We start from the raw sequence: 23,289 nt of genomic DNA, 5'->3' as shown, positions 1-23,289 counted from the left end.
GGGCTTGCCCCACTCCGTGCATACGTGACTCCATGCAGCTTCTGGAAGCAGCGGCATGTCCCCCCTCTGGCTCCTACACATAGGGGCAGACAAGGGGCTCTACACGTTGTCCCTGCTCCAAGTGCCGACCCCACAGCTCCCATTGCCTGGGAACCACAGCCAATGGGAGCTGCGGGGGCAGCACCTGCGGACAGGGCAGTGTGCAGAGCTGCCTGGCTGCGCCTCCGCCTGATTTAGACCCTGATCCCTGTAGGGGTGAACCTGCACCTGTTCAGAAACTCATTAGCTTTAGTGGATCACTGCATGGAGGCAGGGATCTGCCTGTTCGAATCCAGTTGTAGGATCAGGGCTTACACTGTAAATTCCTTGGGCACGGACCTTGTCTTTTCCCTTGTCTCTAAAGCGCCTAACATACCTTTACATCTATAAATAATAAATAAGCATATTTAATAATTTCAGTTCTATCTACGTGGGTACAGTGGCTCAATGACGGCAATGGAAAACAGTGATACCCTGTCACTCTCAGATCACTGTCAACAATTATTTCTTACCCTCTCCCCTCCCGCTGTCATCAATGATCTAAAATTCTCAAAGTTAAAAAGGAAGAGAGACATCTTTTTCCAAGCATCTTTGGAGACACCTCTCTGTTTCACAGCCAGATCATCACATAAATATTAACAATCTACCACCTCTAGCAAAGGCATCTGGTGACATCTCAAACAGACAAAATTCCAGTCCTAGTTTTCTTCATGTTCCTCCACACTATTAAAATAAGATATTCCTAAATAAATTATTGATTGTTTAAGCACGCTATCATAAATAACACTATGTTCTGCAGGCCCAAATGTCTCAATCTGGACTGACACGTCATTGCACGAGTGGGATCAATCAAATCACCATAAAGATTTTGGCACTCAAGGACTCTCGCTCCCACCTTGTCTCTTGTTTTCACCTTGCTTTACTCTGCTACCCAGAGAGTCGATTACAGCAATTCGCAAATACTCCCATGTACGCTAATGGAAAGGAAATATGCGAGCTCCAGGACATCAACATCAAGCTGAAACTCGCTGGGTTTCAACCCTGGGTTGTGCTGCTGTGCAAATCAACTTAGCTACATTTGAGTGGTTTATGACCTCAGCAAAGCCCCTATGTGAATGACAGCCTGGTGCTCATTCACATCTATTCTGCTCCTCTACCGAGTCACAAGTTAAACGTTCAGAAATACATCAGGTCTGTAAAACATAATGATGTAAGGTATGAATAGCATATCTGATCATTTAAATGGCAAGTAAAATACATACTGTAATTTGCTAGGTAAAGAGAGTCAAGGTGAACATTCTGAATTTTTTTAAAATAGCCAAAGGGCTGGAGATTTTGTTTTAGATATTCTTCCAGTGTCTCAGTATCATGTCAGAGGATATGTTCATGTTCACTGTACACCAATAGTACATTCAGCTTTCTCTTAAAATAAAAGGAGAGGTTTTTCTTTTTTAACAGGTACCTAAGAGGGCCCTAGAGGGTACCAGCTGGGCCGTTGTTGCAGAATTAGGCCCTAATTAGCAAGGCACTTAAGAATACATGTAAAGATGCATGTGAGTAGTCCTGTTGAGGTTGTGCATGTACTTCATTACTCTGAAATAAGACAACATGTATTGATATGTTGTATGAAGGATTTAAGGGATCGTTCTCTAGTTCCTTGCTGAAGCACCTGGCATGTGTCTGTTCTTTCTTTGGTCCTATACTAAGTACTTTGCTGAATCAGGGTCTTAGATAATAAGCGGAAAGGGCCCAGAGTGGTCAAACCAAGACCAAGTCAGGTGTGGTTTGCTTCTGACTCAGTCCTACTTCATCTGCACCTTAGATGTTCAGGAGGAAGGAGTTAGATAAAAAAATTCTCTTTCATTCTATCTCTAGTACTGATCACATTACTATAATATTATTAGCATCAGAACAGCAAGCTGGTAGCAAATCAGGAATGCAAGCAAAAAATGAGCCAGCTTCATTGAGCTAGCTGACTCATAAAGTCTATGAATATAAGAGGCTGTGTTTTGATCAAAGGAGACTCTTTTACAGATTCAGAACATTTGTGGATGTGTTAGTTCTGAGTAAATTCCTGTTCCCTCAAATTGATATTCCTAAGATTTGCTCATTTGCTGGTAAGGAGCACAGAATCAAAGTGTTCATCTCAGTATCAGTGTCTTGAGAGCAGGATGGGGATGTGATTGTGAGAAAAGGAGTGATAAAATGTACATAAAGCATCATATAATTTGCGGATCATTTCACACAGCAACTGTACTGACATACCCAATCAGACAGAAACATACTAAAGTAAAAACAAAAGACAAAGAGGAAGCTTTACTGGGAATTGTGTAAAGGGCCCTGTTCGGCTAATGAGATAGGCAGTGTTCTGAGCAATGTAAGTCACAGGGGGCTGTGTAAGCTCAATGTACACTGGCCCAATCTAAGCCAGTGACAAGTTGGTCCAGTGTGTACTGGTACTCAAAAGAGACTTGTTCTGTGCATAAAAATAGGGAATTCCTATGATGAGCAGAGAGATGAGTGGTCAAGATTCCTTTGTAACATCACTGAGGTATGGATTGTTTGATGGAACACATTGTACAGTAAAAAGAAAAGGAGTACTTGTGGCACCTTAGAGACTAACCAATTTATTTGAGCATGAGCTTTCGTGAGCTACAGCTCACTTCATCAGATGTTTACCGTGGAAACTGCAGCAGACTTTATATACACACAGAAATCATGAAACAATACCTCCTCCCACCCCACTGTCCTGCTGGTAATAGCTTATCTAAAGTGATCAACAGGTGGGCCATTTCCAGCACAAATCCTAAGTAAGTAAACAAATAGGTTTGCAACCATACTCAAAGCAAAATCAGTTAGACTCCTGTAACTATCTTGGGGTTCATTAAATAACAAACAAATGAATGAGAAAGGAATAAAACTTAATAAAACAAACTGGAGAGCTGTAGTGAGCTGCTGCAACAGCCATACAGTGGTCCCAACCCCTGCCTCCAGGGCACATCTCCACATTCCTATGTTCATAATACCGTCCCTTATGAGGGTGTCTCTCTAAATTATAATCTCCTGCAAACATATCCTTACAACACTTCTGACTTGCAGGTCTGCATAACCCATAAAGCTGTAGTTGCAAAAGTAAAACAAGCAAAGTATGTATAGAAAAGAATGCTAAGGAATTTAGTTCACCATCCAGAGAAGCCTATATGAATAGCTGGGCAGTGAGAATATTATCCTAAAAGCAGTATTTGATCCTTTTTACAGAGTGAATTGCCTGTATTAATGTTGTTGACTAACCATGTCTTCAAAATATAGCCAGCAAGCAAAGTAGCAGCCTACACAGAGAGTACAGCAATCCAGTGATGTCAGAGTCTACTCTTACTTCTCTATTTGATGCTCCTCCATCTGAGAGCTGTTAGCTGCTGAGTCCATGTTCTCCTCTGCTGCTGACAGTACACACTGAGCCTATGGGGACACGCAGCTGGGTTCTGGATGTACACATTCCAGGTTTTAGAAAGTCAATCTCACAACACTGTAATGTAAAGCTTGGCTGGAGAATATTGGTTTCACAGCCACAAGCTAAAGCATCATGACTTTACTTTTTCATCTTATGTGGGGCGTAAGTCCCCCCAGGAGACTTTGTGAGTCAGTCTTTATTTCTGCCCTTGAGTTCAGAGTTACAAGCTAACAGCCTAAGGCAAAATGTGTCTCTCCACCTACACTGCAAATACAGATCCAACTGTGTATTGAGCATTCTTTTATGATAGGAACTTCCACTGACCTCAATGGAAATTTTTCATGCTCTGAACAAATACAGAGCATGGCAAAGGGACCAGGAATGCCATGAGCATTTTGATTTTTTTGTACCAGGCTCTTTGATTGGACTTGATCCAGGCTTCATCAAGATAAATCTACCACTAGATTCCACCATACTTTTAAAGGGATGATTTTTTATGTTGTTAGATTCTGCCACCAATCTTCAGAACAATATAACACATCAATACAGTTCTGGACATTGCATTGTGGATTAGATTGAATAGAACAGAATACAAGGCAGATGTGGAGGTTCCTTAATAAAAGTAGGGATGGTTTGCCTACATTCATTTGAGTCAGATATAGTTTGCTGTGACTTGGCCTCTTAGCCTATGCTTTTAATTACCTTCTTGCCTTCAGAATTAAATGCATGTAATTTATAACACTGTCAGTCACCCATATATTGTTTATATGGAGTACATTTAACTACAGCTCTATCTGCTTTTCATTTATTTGTGTATCACCATGAAGGGAATTCTACAGAAGAATCCAAGCCCACAAAGTGGAAATTCACAATGCAAAAGATTTTACATGTAGGAAGGTTTTTAATGATCTCCCTAAAGACTTCACAATGGATTCAGATATTGTATAAAGTATAAAAATGTACATGGATCCTTTGACTAAGGGGCACCTGCATGATGATAATGTGCTTAAATTATTCCTTAGAGCTGGGCAGAATTTTTCATCCAGAATTTTTTTTCCTGAAAAATGTAGATTTGAGACAATTGAAACATTTCACACATTCATGTCAATTTCAGTGATTTTTTTAATTGGAAAAAAAAAGGAAAACAATTTCAGAAATGTCAGAACCATAGAATCATGACTGGAGGGGACCTCAAGAGGTCATCTAGTCCAGTCTCCTTCACTCATGGCAGGACTAAGTATTATATAGACCATCCCTGACAGGTGTTTGTCTAACCTGCTCTTAAAAATCTCCAATGATGGAGATTCCACAACCTCCCTAGGCAATTTATTCCAGTGCTTAACCACCCTGACAGTTAGGAAATTTTTCCTAATGCCCAGCCTAAATCGCCCTTGCTGCAATTTAAGCCCATTGCTTCTTGTCCTTTCTTCAGAGGTTAAGGAGAACAATTTTTCTCCCTCCTCCTTGTAACAACCTTTTATGTACTTGAAAACTGTTATCATGTTTTGTCTGAGTCTTCTCTTCTCAAGACGAAACAAACCCAACTTTTTCAATCTTCCCTCATAGGTCATGTTTTCTAGACCTTTAATCATTTTTGTTGCTTTGTCCTCACTTTCTCCCATTTGTCCACATTTTTCCTGAAATGTGGCACCCAAAACTGGACACAATACTCCAGTTGAGGCCTAATCAGCACAGAGTAGAGAGGAAAAATTACTTCTCAGGTCTTGCGGACAAAATCCTGCTAATACATCCCAGAATGATGTTCGGGTTTTTCTGCAACAGCGTTACACTGTTAACTCATATTTAGCTTGTGATCCACTATAACCCTCAGATCCCTTTCCACAGTACTGCTTCCTAGACCGGGGTGGCCAAACTTTTTGGCCCGAGGGGCACATCTGGGTATGGAACTTGTATGGCGGGCCATGAATGCTAACAAAATTGGGGTTTGGAATGCGGGAGGGGTGAGGGCTCTGGCTGGGGTGTGGGCTCTGGGGTAGGGCTGGGGATGAGGGGTTGGGGGTGCAAGAGGGTGCTCTGGGCTGGGACCAAGGGGTTCGGCGGGTGGTAGGGGGATCACGGCTCGGGCAGGAGGTTGAGGTGCAGGAGGGGATCAGGGATGCAGGCTCCGGCTGGCGCTTATCTCAAGTAGCTCCCGGAAGCAGCGGCATGTTCCCCCTCCAGCTCGTACGCAGAGGCGCGGCCAGTGGGAGCTGCGGGGGCAGTGCTTGAGGCGGGGGCAGCATGCAGAGCTCCCTGTTTGACCCTCCACATAGGAGCTGGAGGGGGGGACATGCCGCTACTTTCGGGAGCCACCCGGAGCCACGGCACATGTGGAGCGGGACAAGCCCCCAAACCTGCTCCCCGGCTGGAGCTCCAGATTGGAGCAAGCCCCAGACTCCGCTCCCTGGCAGGAGCTTGAGGGCCGGTAAAAATTAAAACGTCTGAAGGGACACATGCGGCCCCTGGGGCATAGTTTGCCCACCCCTGTCCAAGACAGACATTTCCTATTTTGTATGTGTGCAACTGATTGTTCCTTCCTAAGTGGAGTACTTTGTATTTGTCCTTATTGAATTTCATGCTGTTTACTTCAGACCATTTCTGCAGTTTGTCCAGATCATTTTGAATTTTAGTCCTATCCTCCAAGGCACTTGCAACCCCTCCCAGCTTGGTATCATCTGCAAATGTTATAAGTGTACTCTCTATGCCATTATCTAAATCATTGATGAAGATATTGAACAGAACCAGACGCAGAACTGATCCATCTAGGCTGTATTTTCCTAGTTTGTTTATGAGAAGGTAATGTGAGACCATATCAAAAGCCTTACTAAAAGTCAAGCTATACCACATCTACTGCTTCTATCGTTCATTTCAACATTTTCAAAATGAAACATTTAGATTTTCCAGGCTAGATTCACAAGGGGACTTAGGTGCTGTTCACAACATTGAGGAAAAGGAGGGCCCCCTCTGTTTATATCAGATAGGCTAGTGCACTCACCTGGGATATGGGAGAAGTGAGTTCAGATCTCTCCTCTATGGTAGTGGCTGTTCTCGGATGGGTCTTAATCTCTCCTATTGAAGCTGTTCTACTTTGTATAAATAATTAAATATTCACTGGAGCAGGGACTGAAACCCAGGTGAGTGCGCTGACCACCAAGCTACAGAATCATTCTCACTCTCTATTTAGTTTCATATAAAGTGTAGATTTGAATCTGGGTTTCCTACATCCTAGGTGAGTGAGGAAATAGGGGGTTGGGAGGTGCTGAAAATTCTGAAAAATGTTTTTTATCAATTTTCAAAAAAATTGGAACTGCCAGCAAACTTAAAAGTCAGTACTTGATATAGCTGTAATATGCTTTGCAACAGACTGAATGTTTATAATATACATGGCCTGCCATGACTCAGCTGTTCAAATCAGCATTAAAGGTCTCTGACGCTAATTGCATCACACTGCCCATTTAATCCAGTAATACGTCATTTCAGTCCAATTAGAATCACTGTCAGTGTTTCAAAATTACAACATTTTCTCTTCACAAAAGAGAAACTTTGAAGGAATTCCATCTTAAGAAGGTTTTGAACCCCAGCTGATGAGTTGTTTCCCTTTGTTTTACTATGTAAATGTATTTGAAGTTAGAGGCAAGTCTACACTACAGTGTTACATCGGCGCAGCTGCAGCACATCTGGTGCAGACACGCTATGCCAATGGGAGAGCGCTCTCCTGTTGGCATAATTACTTCACCTCTGCGAGAGGTGGAAGCTATGCCCTGGTCTACACTGGGGGATGGGGGGAATCGATCTAAGTTACGCAACTTCAGCTAAGTGAATAACGTAGCTGAAGTTGACGTACTTAGATCTACTTACTGCGGTGTCTTCACTGTGGTAAGTCGACGGCTGACACTCTCCCGTCAACTCCGCTTGCCTCTTGCCCCGGTGGAGTACCGGAGTTGACAGGAGAGCGCTCGGCGGTTGATTTATCGTGTCTAGACTAGATACGATAAATCGACCCCCGCTGGATCGATCGCTGCCCATCGATCCAGCAGGTAATGTAGACAAGCCCTATGTCAGCTAGAGAGTGTCTCCCGCTGACATAACGCTAGTATGGACAGCGCAGAACTTGCATCTCTTGGATGGTGGGGAGGAGGTTCCCCCCCCACCCGAGAGACATCAGTAATTTGACTTAGGCTGTACTGTATATCTGCCCAAAGAGTGTGCAAATTTTGATACCTCTCTGTCACTAAGTTCTCTGAAAAAAAACAAGGAGTCCAGTGACACCTTAAAGACTACCAGATTTATTTGGGCATAAGCTTTCGTGGGTAAAAAAACACTTCTTCAGATGCATGGAGTGAAAATTACAGATGCAGGCATTATATAATGTAGGGTTACCATAAGTCCGTATTTTCCCGGACATGTCTGGCTTTTTGGTTCTTAAATTGCCATCCGGGAAGAATTTTTAAATATCTAAAAACATCTGGGATTTTGCGATTATTATTTTTCCCCAAAGAAGAGTTGATCATTCAAGGAAGAGAGTGAATGTTGATCATTCGAGAAAGAAAGTGAATGTTAATCACTTGAGAGAGTGCCCGCTTTCCCCCCCTTGCTTCCAGCGCTTGTGCCATGAAACAGCTGTTTCGCGTGGCTGGGAGAGAGCGGGGAGGAGGGAGAATGCAGCGCGCTCAGGGGAGGAGGTGGGGCCGGGGCGGGGATTTGGGGAAGGGGTCCAATGGGGCAGGGAGGGGGCAGAGTTGTGGCAGGGACTTTGGGGAAGGGGTGGAGGTGGGGTGGGGGGCGTGAGCAAATACCCTCCCCATGGAGTGTCCTCTTTTTTGAATGTTCAAATATGGTAACCCTATATAATGACACATGAAGGAAAGGGAGTTACCTCACAAGTGGAGAACCAGTGTTGATAGGACCAATTCGATCAGGGTGGATGTAGTCCACTCCCAATAATAGATGAGGAGGTGTCAATTCCAGGAGAGGCAAAGCTGTTTTTGTAATGACCCAGCCACTCCCAGTCCCTATTCAAGCCCAAATTAATGGTGTTAAATTTGCAAATGAATTTTATTCTGCTGTTTCTCTTTGAAGTCTGATTCTGAAGTTTTTTTGTTCAAGTATGGCTACTTTTAAATCTGTTATTGAATGTCCAGGAAGATTGAAGTGTTCTCCTACTGGCTTTTGTATGTTATCATTCCTGATGTCCAATTTGTGTCCATTTATCCTTTTACGAAGGGAAAGAATAAATGGACACAAATCGGACATCAGGAATGGTAACATATAAAAGCCAGTAAGAGAACACTTCAATCTTCCTAGACATTCAATAACAGATTTTAAAGTAGCCATACTTGAACAAAAAAACTTCAGAAACAGACTTCAAAGAGAAACAGCCGAACTGAAATTCATTTGCAAATTTAACACCATTAGTTTGGGCTTGAACAGGGACTGGGAGTAGCTGGTTTATTACAAAAGCAGCTTTGCCTTTCCTGGAATTGACACCTCCTCATGTATTAATGGGAGTGGACTATATCCACCCTGATCAAATTGGCCCTGTCAACACTGGTTCTCCACTTCTGAGGAAATTCCCTTCCCTTCATGTGTCATTATATAATGCGTGCATCTGTAATTTTCACTCCATGCATCTGAAGAAGTGTTTTTTTACCCACAAAATCTTATGCCCAAATAAATCTGTTAGTCTTTAAGATGCCACCGGACTCCTGGTTGTTTCTGTGGATACAGACTAACACGGCTACCCCCGATACTAAGTTCCCTGAGAATCCCCCGAGATGATACAGCCTATGCAAATGATAAATATCAAGGAAGTTCTGTACTTACCATCCTCTTTTTGAAACTAATAATGATCTTATCTAAAAAAAGCTTTGGTTAGGTCCTTTGTCTTTAGGGGCTAATTAAGTTCATTGAAATGCAACGTGGTGCTTTTTTTTTTTTTTTTTTGGTGGGTACCGCTGTCTATGATTAATACTTGTCTCACTGCCTTTGCAAAAATCTATGGCCCTGGAGCATCTTAATAGAACCCAATACTTCTTGCACTAGGACTGTGAAAATTACATGCCTGAAAATAAAAAGGTTTAGATTAAAGAAATTAAGGAAGAAACTCCCATTTTTTAAATTGCATGATGTATGGAAAGTAAGACTGTTCCTGCATCCCCTCATAATGTACAAATATTGAGACAGGCACCCAGAAATCTGTTTTTCTGAATACCAGGTGAATTTTATATTCTCAAAGCATTAATAAAATATAGGCGCTGACATTAACATATTAACATATTTTAATTGCTGTTTTTTTCCCTTCAATGTTGGTCGTGATCCTAAGAGATGCTAAACAACACCTCGCTGGAGTTTTCACTGTGGGAAAATACGTTGCTCCCCAGACTAAAATGTAAATTGTGTTTGCTGCTTTTTTCTGCATTGGAATTGTCTTTCAAACCACAGCAATTCTGAATACAAGTAGGGGTGACCTGAAGACCTACATTACAAAGAGCGATTGCTACTGCACAAGGGTACTTCTCAACTGTTCAGACGCTAGGTTTGGAAAATCAGTACAAAATTCAGATGCTTATCCAAACCCTCTGAACTGCTAGGGGCTGCAAATCTCACAGGTGGAGGTTTGCTAGTGAAATTTATTACATTTTGTGCTTCCAGATGGATTGAAGGAAATACCATTGTCAATGTATTTCAGCTTTCCCTTTTGCAGTCATGGAAAGAACAAGGAGGTGGAAAGGCACACAGAAATTGTAGGGTGAGGGGGGAAAGGAGAGACATGAACAAAAAGTAAACCTACTTTTTTAGTATTATTTCAAAAAGGGAATCTAATTACATTTGAGTGGTGGTGAACATCTGGGTCAGATTCTGTTTTATACCCTGCTAGTCCATCCTATTATTACACATCTCACTTAGCTCATCAAGTAAAGAAGATAAAAAGCATGCATCAAGTTAAGACTAGCTTTGAACATGGGAGGAAACCACCACAACATGTCCTCTAGAGCAGGGGTTCTCAAACTTTATTGCACCACGACCCCCTTCTGACAACAAAAATTACTTCACGATCCCAGGAGGGGGGAACTGAAGCCTGAGCTTGCCCAAGCCCCACTGCCTTGGGTGGGGGACCAAAGACCAAACCCCACCGCTCTGGGAAGGGAGGCCAAAGCTGAAGCTCAAGGGCTTCAGGCCCAGGCAGGGGGCCTGCAACCTGAGTCTTGCCGCCCAGGGCTGAAGCCCCTGGGCTTTGGTTTCGGCCCTGGGTAGTGGGGCTCGGACTTCAGCCCCAGACCCCAGCAAGTGTAAGCCAGCCCTGGCAACCCCATTCAAAGGGGATCACGACTCACTTTGGGGTCGTGACCCACAGTTTGAGAACCACTTCTGTACAGATAGAAGGATGTTGCAGTAGAAAGATACCATTTTTATACCCTTTTTGTGGAGCAATAAAAGACTTTGTTTTCCAGTGCTGTCTGTTTTACTATCCATTGGTTTGGGCACTTTCAGTCTATACCCACATTCTAAAAGCTTTTTTGAAATAATAATTAAAAAGTAGGTTTACTATCTGTAGGAGACCTTTCACTGTGATGGAGTGCATTAGACATTTACCTGGGTTTCAGAGTTCACTTCCCACCTTCTTCAGCCAGGAAGAATGTAGTGAAATCACCAAAGGCTGAAGGGGGCTATCCGAAAACTAAGTGTTTGGTGCCCCTGTTGGATGCTTAGTATGCATCCCATCTCTATCTGCTACGTCTGTTCAAAAGAGACAATTAATTTGTGAATTTAAAGGTGAAAACAAGTCTTCAGTAACTACATTCAGTTGTCTGCATGGTTGAAATGTATGAAAATGCTCCACTGTGGTATCAGCTAAAATTGACCATTCCATAGATTCATCTGCAGAACACAAAGGTAATTACTTTATTTCATATTTCATTTAGCGATGGAAAGTATGTGAAGAAGGATATTTGAAAGCTCTAAGCATAAGTTTAGTAAACAAATCTGGGCTTGATCCAAGATCAATGAGAGTTTTGCCATTGAATTCTACGAGAGTGGGATCTGTGGCTTTTATCATATGAAGGTGACCAATTCATGTGTCAATAAACGAGTAATGCCTAGTTCTTACAGTGACAAACGCATAACAGATGTCACAGGGAGGTACACAGGTAGTTCTTTATAATTATTTTTATTAGGTACCCCATGAATATTCAGGACTCCATTTACTTACATAATGGCAGTGTATTAATTAGACTGTTTTTCACTAGACACATGCATAAATCGAATTCGAATCATAACCTCAAATCAGAGTGAAACCAATATATTTAAGTTATGTGGAATTATCAATGAATTAGTTGCAACTTCCTTCATTTTCTTAGAGAAGGTACTCAGCAATTTACAGGATTGGGAAATGAATATAAGGATCTGATCTGACACTCACTAAAGTCAGTGGAAAGACTCCCATTGATGTCAATGGGCTTTGGATCAGATGTCTAGAGAGCAATCTCTGCTATCGTTCCTACAGCTGGTCCTTCCAGACCATAGTTAAGGCTCATAGGTGAGCCTCTCTGTGTTACTCTGTGTTTGTACCCTTTTGTGGAGCAACAAAAGACTTTGTTTTCCAGTGCTGTCTGTTCCACGCCTTTCATCAGCACTACATTTACTACAACAAATGTTTAAAATGTATAAGATACATATTTTTATTAAAAAGTAAAAAAAACTTTTTTACTGCCCAAATCCATCACCAGCTATCTGGAATGTGAACAGCAATCTGTATAAAAACATTCAGTATATAGAAACTTGGCATTTGGATTCTGTCATAACTGCTAGCTAAGAATGTGATATAGAAGCAAGTAAATGGAACCCAATAATATCTTTTAAATATATCAAAATATCTTTATATAAGTGAATCCTTTTACACCATCAATCATGGACTTTCCAGCAAAGGCTCCAGTTCATCAGAACCCTTAACCTTGTGCCTAAAGTTAAGCATATGCTTATGTGCTTATTGGAACGGATGCCATAAAGCAAAAGATAAATATGTAATACTGGATAGGAGATCTGGCTTTTCCGGAGAAAAAGAGTTCACTGTTAAAGAAAACTTTACTGAAAAGATTTAAAAAAAAGAGAGAGAGATCACAGTATTCTGGGATTTGGTGGGTTATGTGTGAGCTGCACATCTTTGAAAGGCAGGTGGATTTATTCTGAAGTATTTACTCAACCTCATTACCTTGTATTAGTGTATAGATGTATATCACAGATATGGAAAGCATGTATTAATAATAGGCCCAATCTTGCATGGGACCGAGTACCCACAACTCAGAACTTGTAGGCTTGAGCCTAAGATTTGTAATGTCACTATTGCCTTTTAACAAAAAACATTTAAAAGTCAGCTGTTAGGAAGGTTAATTTTTTATAACTAAAATAGCCAAGATATATCAATACTGTTAAGATGAAGGCGGGGGTTATTACTGTGCAACCTTCTCAATTATTGTGTGTGCAAAGTTTACAGGGGTTGTCAATGGGCAGACAATTGGCCAAATCCGAACTCAGAGATGACCTGTGCCTACCAATAGTGGGGGGACAGAGTGAGGACAGCCAGTTTCAGTGGTGTTACTGAGCATGCTCAGTTCTTATGAGCATGCTCGGTACTGCAGAAAACCTGCAGAAAACCTGCGGAAAACGCAGAAAACCTGGCGGGGCACGTGACTCCCACATTCTGCCCCCCCCCACACACACACACACACACACTTTGCCTCTGTCCGGACTGCCAGATGCTTTTGAACAGACCGCAAAATCTTTGTATTTACTTATTATTATTATTTATTATTATTTTATTATCATCATTGTTATTGTTATTATTTTTGTATTATTTTCTCTGGAGTCTGGACCTTGATTATTCCTTGACCGAGAAATTTGGACCTTGACAGAAAACAATAGATTACTCCGGTTTACACAGTGGATATGGGCCTGAGACTAAAGAGTGCTGTGTGCCTCCCACCAGATACTCTACACCCGTGGCTCCCCAATATGGTCATTACAGTTTATCTGGGTTCAGGATGCATGGCCTGTGCTTTGTGTATCCTTCTGGTTCTAATGTCCGAAAACCTAAAAGGACCTTAGGACCAGGACCGTGTTGCAGTAGAAAGATACCTGTCATAAAGTCATAGAGTTTAAGGCCAGAAGGGACCACCCTATCATCTAGTCTGACTCCTGTATATCATAGGCCTCTCACTTCTCTGTTAAACCTCACAGGATCACACTCTTACTCCAGTTGTTAATTACATGATTCTGTAATTTTGTGTTTTTCTTCTCAGTTGCATTTTCAGGCCTTGGCTTTACGACCTTCTACTTAGCTGGAAAGTTGCACTGCTTCACCGAAAATGGCCGAGGGAAAAGCTGGCGGCTTTGTGCAGCAATTCTGCCTCTGTATTGTGCCATGATGATTGCCCTGTCACGCATGTGTGATTACAAGCATCATTGGCAAGGTGAGTCATGGTGATACCTTTCCTTTTTATTATCCTTGTATTTCTGCAGTGAGAGCTCCAGGGATGGAGTGGTTATAGCTTGTTTGACTCGCTGCTAGTTCTAGGCATCATTTTAGTTCCAACAGTGTGTGTGAATATGACGGGGCCCAGTATATCTGTGTGTTTTTATATATGATTGAATGCATATAAGCATGTTTTGGCCCATTACTGCAGAACAGAAAACTACAGGACTCTTTCTGAAATGTTACTAGGTGGATTGTGGCATCGTAAGATATATAGTATAGAATACGGATGGTGACAACTTTTTCCCACGCTCAAAGCTTCATGTCTTACAACTTTTTAGTAGAACAGATGTTTGGGTAAAAGGCTACAGTCATAATGGCTTTGGAGGAATGAGAACCTCTGTTTTCAAATTAATCACCTAATTTAGTAAGGAAACTATATCATATTCACACCATGTCCAATAAAAAATAAAATTGATTTTCCATAGCTTCTGGCAGATATTTTTGATTCCAGTATTTTACTTCAGAATGCACTAATTCTCAGATGTTAGCTGGGGGGATTTAATATGTACATTGTACCAGTGTATGTTCACTAAGTTGCAACTGCAAATTAAAATATTCAGAATGTATTTTATCATGACATGTTCTTTATTGCAGGAACATGCAGTGCTTTCCTAATTCTGCAATCAGATCTCAGAGTCAGAAGATCTTGCCACTGTCATATTAATTTACATGGAATAAATGGGTCAAAGGTCTTAACATAAGCCAGTCACTGTCTAACATTAAACAGTCTTAAACGGTTTTTGCTGTATAGAAACCTGAGCCTGCTTAGTACCATGGCAAACACACCATTCAAAATCATTTAAACCTTTTATTAAAGATAAAGAAAAGTAGGCAAAACGGTTAAAGCATTTGAAATGTAGAGTATTAAGTAAGGCTTTCATTTTAACAACACCCCTTGTTCATTTTCCCTTTAGCTAGAGAGAGTTTTGGAAGGGAAAAAAACCCGTGTTTGACAATCTTTTAGATGGTATTAAAGATAGTAATAATTGTCCTTTTGGGTAAAAGAGAAGAAGTTAGCTGAGATGAGCTGGAGCTGTTGCTGCTGCTGTTGTTAAAGTCCTATTTTGCTTATTCTTAGAGGTGTTTAGGATTTAGCTCAAGCAGGTAGGGATACCAATGTCATCTGAATCCCTCCCTCTGGCCCGATCTGGTCAGCACATCCCTCAGGATTAGGACGAAGAAGGCCCAGGGTCCCAGGAAACACTGGGGATGGCCGCCATGATGGTGCAGCTCGCTCCAGTAGCTTCGTCTGTGCTTTCTAATTTCCCCCCCCAAAGTCTTTCTTTAAGGTTCCCCCCAAAAAGGGAGGGGTGGGTGGAATAGCTCATGCCCTCATTATTTTGTTCCTAATATAAGACCTAATATCCGACACACCAATTGCAGTTCATTATAATCCAGTTACATACCTTTTGTCTTTACCAAGCATGATTTTGACATAGACTGTGAATTATATCAGTAGACTTTTCTGTTTTGACTAATTCTGAGGTTATTTTTATCAGGTTTTTTTGCACCTGTTCCCATTAACATTTGCTATTATAGGTTATTATGACATTTTATGAACTTTCACATATCCTTTACAATTGAGCTCACAATTAGAATAAATTTGTAAGACCAATTATCATAATATAATCCCCCTTTTTTATGAATGAATTCCGCCTGGTATCAGACATTTGTTCATAAAATCACAGTTACTAAGAAAAACCTTATTTTATCACAAGCATATAGGGGGGGAAGGAAAAGAAAAAGGTACTCGATTATAGTGTAATTTGCATTATAGGGTTGCAAATTTCTTATTCCAAAACTGGGATTTACAGATGTTACTTGATTAAATGTTACCAAAATTGCAGTTAAATTTTCCAGATGTTAACAACACTAAGAACTCAAACTCACTTAATTTGTAGCTAAAACTGGTGCTGTTATATATTTGTAAGATATTGAAGAACAAACCAGTTCTTACCATGTCTTTGTCTCTATGCCCTGGATGGGTAAAGATGGGGGTGTGTGCGAAATCCCCTCTTTTGCCACTTACACAGTTAAAGCTATACATTTACACAAACCACGAATATTTTAGGCACTAGTGGTTAATCTTGGACACTTGGAAACAAATCTTTAGTCCTGATGGTGTTCTTACCCAAGTTTGTTGTCTCCTTTTAAAAGAAGCAACAAATTGATGTTTTTTTGGAACTACATTTGCATTTCTGAGCCCTTTGCAACACCCAAAGAGAGCAAAAACAAAACAACAACAAAACATTCAGAGAAATCACCAAAAAGTTTGGTGTTGCAAGAGCCCTTCATTCTGGTGGCTTGATATTCAATTCACAGTTAGTGTAGTAGCAGCCCTGATGTTTTGTTAACAAAGAGGGGTTACCCAAGAAGTTATTTCAGGAAAAAAAAGTAAAATCTGCGCTTTAGCAACTTAACCTTCAACAATTTAAAATGGCAAAATTGAAGTATTTTTGCTTTTTCTTAAAAATACGTTTTTCCTAAACCTGCAAAATTATTACCAATCATTGACACTACAGACCTCAAAATAATAATTTAAAAAAATGAAACAAAGTGTTTGTTAAAGAAATTTTAAAAATTAAAAACTTTAAAAATGGTTTGCTTTGCATGCTTATCTCAAACAACCTCAACACATTTAAGAATTTTAAAACAAAACATGGAAAAGTGGGTTTATCCTATTCAAAACAAAATTTTTCATTGTACTTTTTCTGATTCGAAAATTTAAAATATCTAGTCAAAATCGATTTAGATGAAACCATATTTTCTGACAGAAAAAAAATTTGGTCAAACAATGTTGACCAGCTGTACAAGTAATGTACAGTAAAATAGCAACAATTTCAAGTGTAGACAGTCATTTTTATAGCAATTTATTGACAAGACATTTTAAGGATGGTGGAACATTCTAAATCAATGAAGAAAAATAGAAATTAAATTTTAAAAAATTCAGATAACTACTTGAAATTGCAGACTAATTATTTCGGCAAATTCATGTGCATAGAGATAGATATGCTGTGGAATGTAGTATTAAAACTGTGCGTGTCCGTGAGAAAAGATTCAGTAATTATTCTCTAGCTTGGTCTATGCATGTTTGCAGTGTGTTTTATCCTGCCAAGAGCAAGAATTATTTATGGACTAAAATATGTGCTGTGAGGCAGATAATTATGATGTGTTTTATATGTTGTGGAAATAGATTACACCCAAGGGGTTACCACTATGTCCATTACAGCTGCATATGTTTGTCTTTGAAGCTTAAGTAGATGATGCTGAAAACTCAGCTGGCTGCTTACAAACCAGAGATTATTCAGGCAGCCATGTTATCCTGCAAGTGACCTTAGCTCTTACTTGAGAAAACCGCAGTCTCCAGGGAGGGGCGAGTCACTCTGTAAAATTTAGCATTGTAGCTCAGCCCCTGTCTTTTGTGCTCAGTGGAGGCAGCCAATTGTGTTAAATTATTTATGGTGGCTTTGTGATACAGCCTTAACTGTCCAGTGGGGAATGAGCAAGGACTATCAATATACTGTACAGGACTTAGTGAACTGTAGGTGAAAGAGGAAATAGCATTACCTTACATTAAAAAGCCATAGAACGGAATCTCAGAATCAATATTATGAGCTTTCTCCGAGCCGCCTTCAGTTATGATGGAAAGTATAGTGTTTATTATCTTTGTGCTGGCATTAGTGAACTATAACAGATTAGCATATTCCATATAGAATCCCAAGTATATTGACTATTTTAAGACCCTAACTCAACACATGGCTTTCTCTAATCTGAAAAGATTCCAATGAATTTATTAACTAGATAAATGGAAATATATAGAACCGGAGTAAACAAGGAGTCTGGAACAATGTTCCCTTTCTATTGTTGGTAAATTAATTAAAAATAGTATTTTGCAAGACTGTCTCTACTAGGATCTCAAACTAAACACAGGCGTCTTCTTGGAGAAAACCAGACTGAAAATGCTTACTCTAATTTTGTGGAGTACGTGGGGCAAGATCAGCAACCCAGAGATCTAAAGCACTGCAGTCATGTGGTTAGTTTGTATTGTGGTAGTTTCCATGGGCCTTGGTCAGGATCAGAGTCCCTCTGTGGTGGATGGTGTACAAACATACAATAAAAGCAGTCCCTACCCCAAAGAGTGTATGAATGGCTAGATTGTGAAACACTTGGTCATACTGGTGAGCATTTACCCACACAAGAATGTACCCACACAAGCAATCTCTTTGACTTCCGTGGGGCTCTACATGTCAACTTGTGCTCACCAATTTAAAGGTTTGTACAATCTAGCTCTAATTAAGGAGATGTAACAGGTGGGTGTAGTGTACAGTATAGAGTAGTAGGAACACATGATTGTGTATCCTCGCTACATATAGCAACGTGTGAGTAGTAACAGTGAAGTCCATCAGAATACTCATGAGTAAGGTGCTACTTACTATATGTAAGACTGGCAGAATTGAGGTCTGAGTTATCAATCATGCCATATCAATAACCTAAAGAAAAGGTACTAATCTTCATAATTCAAAAGCCTCCAGGAAGGGTGAGCTCTTTTTTAAAGGACAGAGAAAGGACGAACACACAAGGTTTCCCAGCTGCTCTTGTTTGAAGAACCTGAGAGAAAGTAAAAATACTCATGCCTGAGCTGTAAAGTCCAATGCTGTCAGGAGAAGTTTGAGTCAAAAGGAGGTCATTATACTGCAACTAACTATGTTGATCATAGTGGAAAGGACATAACATAATTAACAGTGTGCTTGCAGCTCTGGATACTCTGGGAGTCCTAGTATCCTCTCTAAATGAAAAGGGTGCTGTTCTCTCATCTTCATCAATATAATGAGAGTTGCCATTATATTGACATTTTCCAGCAGGAGTTCCAATGTGATGCTATCGATTAGGACAGAGGGAATGGAGATCACTGTGATAGTGGTCTATAAAATCATGAATGGAATGAAGAAAGTGAATATGGAACTGTTGTTTACCACTTCACATAACAGAAAAACCAAGGGTCACCCAATTAAATTAATTGGCAGAAGGCTTAACACAAACATAATTAAGTACTTCACACAGTGAACAGTCAACATTTAGAACTGGTTAGCAGGGGATGTTGTGAAGGCTAAAAGTATAACTGGGTTCCAAAAAGAATTGGATAAGTTCATGGAGGGTAAGTCCATCGATGGTCACAAACCCCTGCTCTGGGTTTCCCTAAATCTCCAACTGCCAGAAGCTGGGACTGGATGACTGGGATGGATCACTTGAAATTGCCCTGTTCTGTTCATTTCCTCTGAAGCCTTTGGCACTAAATGGACCATTGGTCTGGCTTAAGATGGCCGTTCTGATATTCTTACTAAGGCCCCAATGCAATGTCACTTACACTGATAGAGAATCTTTCCACCTCTTGGATGCAGGCTTTAATTCCCCCCATCCACCCCCATTGATATTGGCTGTTATTTCAACACTAACATGCTTGATTTTTTGTTGCTTTTCCTACCTAGATGCTTTTGTCGGAGGAATCATTGGCCTAATTTTCGCTTATATTTGCTACAGACAGCACTACCCACCTTTGGGTAACATGGCTTGCCATAAACCTTACGTCAGCCTCCTAGTTCAGACCTCAACGAAGAAAGAAGAGAGACCTACAGCAGATAATGCTACCAGCCTGCCTCTAGAGGGAGTAACTGAAGGACCAGTATGACTAATAACTGTGTACAATGAACTTTTAGCCCTTCTCACATTCCTCCAAACTGGTCTCTTAACATGATGTTTCCTACAGTACATTTGGGCAGTGATTTTTTTTTAAGATATTCTTTTTCATACAGTAACATCCTCTTACTTTTAAGGTTCAGTTTTCAGTGCATACTGTTTTGTCCAGCTGTCTCTTTTCAGTCCGTTGCCAGAACAAAAAAAATCCAGGGAGGAGAAAAGTGTCAATAGAAGGAACATGCCAAATCCAGGCTAGTTAACTGCATAGTTTTGAATGAGAGGTATTTGAAGATACAGTCAATCTGAAAACAGTGGATGCTGTGTGATGCTGAGCACCTCCTAGGAAGCAGATTATCCTCAACTGTCCATGACTTCAGTGAGTGTTGAGTGTGGTCATCACTTTCAGGAGGTTTTCAGCAACCGCCATCATCAGCCCTTGGTCTATTTCTTTATATAATTTGATGTGTAAGCGGCAACTTCCTTCTGTTTCTGTTGTAGTCGTCTAACATAATAAATCTTCCACATGATGTTGAAGTGCTAGTTATCAAGTTTTGGCAGGGTTATTCTGAGCTGTTAATTAAACAGTTGCTGAAATGTATGAAGAGCAAGAGTCTGAAAAGAGCCAAGTCTATTCACATCCAGGGTTTTGGAGGATGAGGCTGACAGCAGAGTGAGCCAAAGCTGTGGAAATTGTCAGCTTGCAATAACATATGTTCATAGGCTGGATTAGAAACTGGATATTAAAATATTAGCATTTTTTTCTGAGAGCTCGTGCAGGAATTATTTTCAAAATTGAATGAAACTGCAGCAACTCCCATGGCATACAACAAGCTGCAATCTTAAAAACAAACAAGCAAAAATCCTAGAACTGCACAGTTGAAGAAACACCATGTTTTCTGTGAATCTCCATGTGCCACAGCTGTCCTGGTAGAACTGTCTCTAATGTCTCACTCCAGCATTGGTTGTGATCTTAAGGAATGTAAGGACTTTGGTTCATCAGCACTGGTTTCACATGTATGAATGCTTCAGCCAGTTTCCAGCACTGTAATATGCCTGGCTGAATTCTGAGAAAAATATTCCATTTGCTCATTTCCCCATTTTCAATTCATCATATTGCTAAGCCTAGCATTTGTAAGGGTCATCTTGTTGCCTGATCCAAAGCCCATTAAGTCAATGGGAATCATTTCATAGTACTCCAATGGGCTTTGGATGCAGTGCAGAGGAGGTAACTATGTGTATGTCCAACCTATGTTAGTTAATTTATTTTTTTAGGTTCATGTTTCCATTCATTATTCATGCAGTATGACATATTAAAAACATATCACACTCCAGTGAAATGATGTACCTTTGAATGGCAGAATGTCAGCTTCCAGCATTTCCTTTAATAGATGGATTAGGAAAGAGCAGGTAAAATGTTCTAAAAATCACACTCTGACAGTTGAACATTTCTTGGCTAGATCAGCTCTTTAAGGTGATCATGACAGCTTTGATCAACAATATCCATTATGGTGCTTTAGACTGGAGGAAACCGGTGCCATAGCTACCTTATAACTAATGTGTTCCTGTTGGAATATGTATTGGCCTTGTAGGCGTTTTGTGATTCAAAAAAGCTGTGTGTCTCAGTGTAAAGGCTTGTCATTTATTTTTGTCAAAGGTACACTTTGTAGATTTTTTGAGAAGAGCTATTCCCTGATTGGCAACACTTGAATTTTTATAGAAGAAAAACAAGTTATGAATCCTTTTTCTAAATAAAAAAAATGCACGCAAAAGAATGCTGCCAAAGTCATTTAATAAAAACAGATACAAAATTGTGAAATATACATTAATAGGAAATGACCTTATGGAAAAGTCGTAGAAAATGCAATAGGGATGAGACCAATAGGGGATCCACAGAAATTAGGCCTGGTTTATACTGGTGCTATAGGCCCTAGTGTAGATAAAATTAGACCAGCATAACTGTTTTTATATGCCACTATAGCTTATGCCAGTTCCTCAGAATGACATAAATTAAACCAATATAAGCATAGTTATGCCGGTTTAACTGCATCCTCACTAGAAGGGTTTTCCTAGTTTAGCTTTACCAACAAAACCCAGCTGTAGTAGACCAATCATTACTCTAGAAACCTAAGCAAATGTAATAAAGAATTATCTCCTTGCTATAGAGTTTTTACACCATTCTACAGAATTCTAAATCAGGGATATAATTTTATATAGGATGATGAAGAAAACTAGCAAATTTATCATTTCTATAAATTTTGTAGGACTTTTCCATTAGCTTTGTCTTTTAGTGGAAAAACCTGGCTTCTGGCATGTATGCAAATATTTAAAAAATTCTTAAACTGAAATTGAACTTTTATTATTGAGATATAGTGCATTTTACACATTTTTATATAAATCTGGTGTATTCTTAAAAAATGAGTAGGGCCTCCTAAATGTGCTGTAAAAATCCCCACTATTTTAATGGACTTTGATACAAGTTAGCTATATTCCCCTTCTTAGTTGGGATGGGAAAGGCTGACACAGCACTTAGAAGAAACGCAACTGTGAAAATGCTGGAATATGAAATGTTGTGCACCATAATACTTATATTGCAAGATAAATGGGTGAAAAGGACTTTGCAATGCAGCAAAGAAAGTATTTTAATGGATGTAATTAAATTGAAAGTAATAAAACAGACCATGGAAAAGCTTTGATTAAGGTGTAATTAAAATTATGAAAAATGTAATAAAATGAAACTTACAGAAAAGGCCATAGGAGCTATAATTACCAGTACAAGTCAGCGTAAGGAAAGCATTTTTGTGGATCAGTGTATTTTAATTTCATGCTCTCTTAATGTGAAGGAAATGTAATGTTGTAATGCACCAATAAAACTGCACATGAATGTGGGTTTTTGTACATGTGCGTGTTATCATTTTTTGGTAAGGACAAAGGTCACCAATTTGGTTTCATTAGTAAACCATAACGAGTATTGCAAACCACCAGCCCTAAAATAACTGCAGTCACTTAGGAGCAAGGAACAGTTCCAAGAGTCAGTTACTTTTGGTATAAGAAAGGATCCGTCCCAGAATTCAGCTAGTACACATTATCCAATTTCTATCCAGGAAAAACACACAGTTTTAGATCTTAAAATCCGAAGTTCATCTCGGAACATCCAATCAGCTGAACTACAACATGCCTCTTTGTCTGTGAAGTTTAGAGAATTACATACTTCATAAAACATCGGATTAGTATAAGAGGAATAATAAACTGCTATGGAAAACTATGAAATAATACTGAAACCAAGAACATCTAAGAGTCCAGGTGAGAGTCAGATGAACTTGGAAAATGTCTGCGGGGGTGGATGCACGTCTCAGACTAGAAACAAATCTAGGGGTGTTTAAGCCATTTTTTTCACATTTTTCTTGACTGCAGATTCAGGTAGGTTCAGGAGCTCTGCTTTTTCCAAAACAGTACAATAAGCCCTTGGTTTCTAACATAGTGAGAATGTTTGTAATTTGTTAGGAGGTAGAAAATACTGTGTCAAAGATACAAGATAGAAATTAGGGGCCTGGTTCTGGTTTGACATTGGTATAAT

The 23,289-nt window shown here is 40.0% G+C and overlaps 1 protein-coding gene across 1 annotated transcript in view; it reads left to right on the top strand.

Annotated features, from left to right (window-relative positions):
• Positions 1-22,595, top strand: part of PLPP4 (phospholipid phosphatase 4) — a 97,797-nt gene extending 75,202 nt beyond the window's left edge. The window contains exons 6-7 of the mRNA XM_073354964.1: positions 13,786-13,956; positions 19,508-22,595. Of these exons, the coding sequence (XP_073211065.1) occupies positions 13,786-13,956; positions 19,508-19,707 (371 nt within the window). The 3' untranslated portion in view covers positions 19,708-22,595. The remainder of the gene's footprint in view (positions 1-13,785; positions 13,957-19,507) is intronic.
• The last annotated feature ends 694 nt before the right edge of the window (positions 22,596-23,289 follow it).

Source organism: Lepidochelys kempii, chromosome 7 (genome assembly GCF_965140265.1).
Source record: "Lepidochelys kempii isolate rLepKem1 chromosome 7, rLepKem1.hap2, whole genome shotgun sequence".
In the NCBI taxonomy this organism is placed as follows: domain Eukaryota; kingdom Metazoa; phylum Chordata; order Testudines; family Cheloniidae; genus Lepidochelys; species Lepidochelys kempii.
Note: the sequence above shows the minus strand (reverse complement) of the source record. Positions and strands in the feature narration are given on the sequence as shown.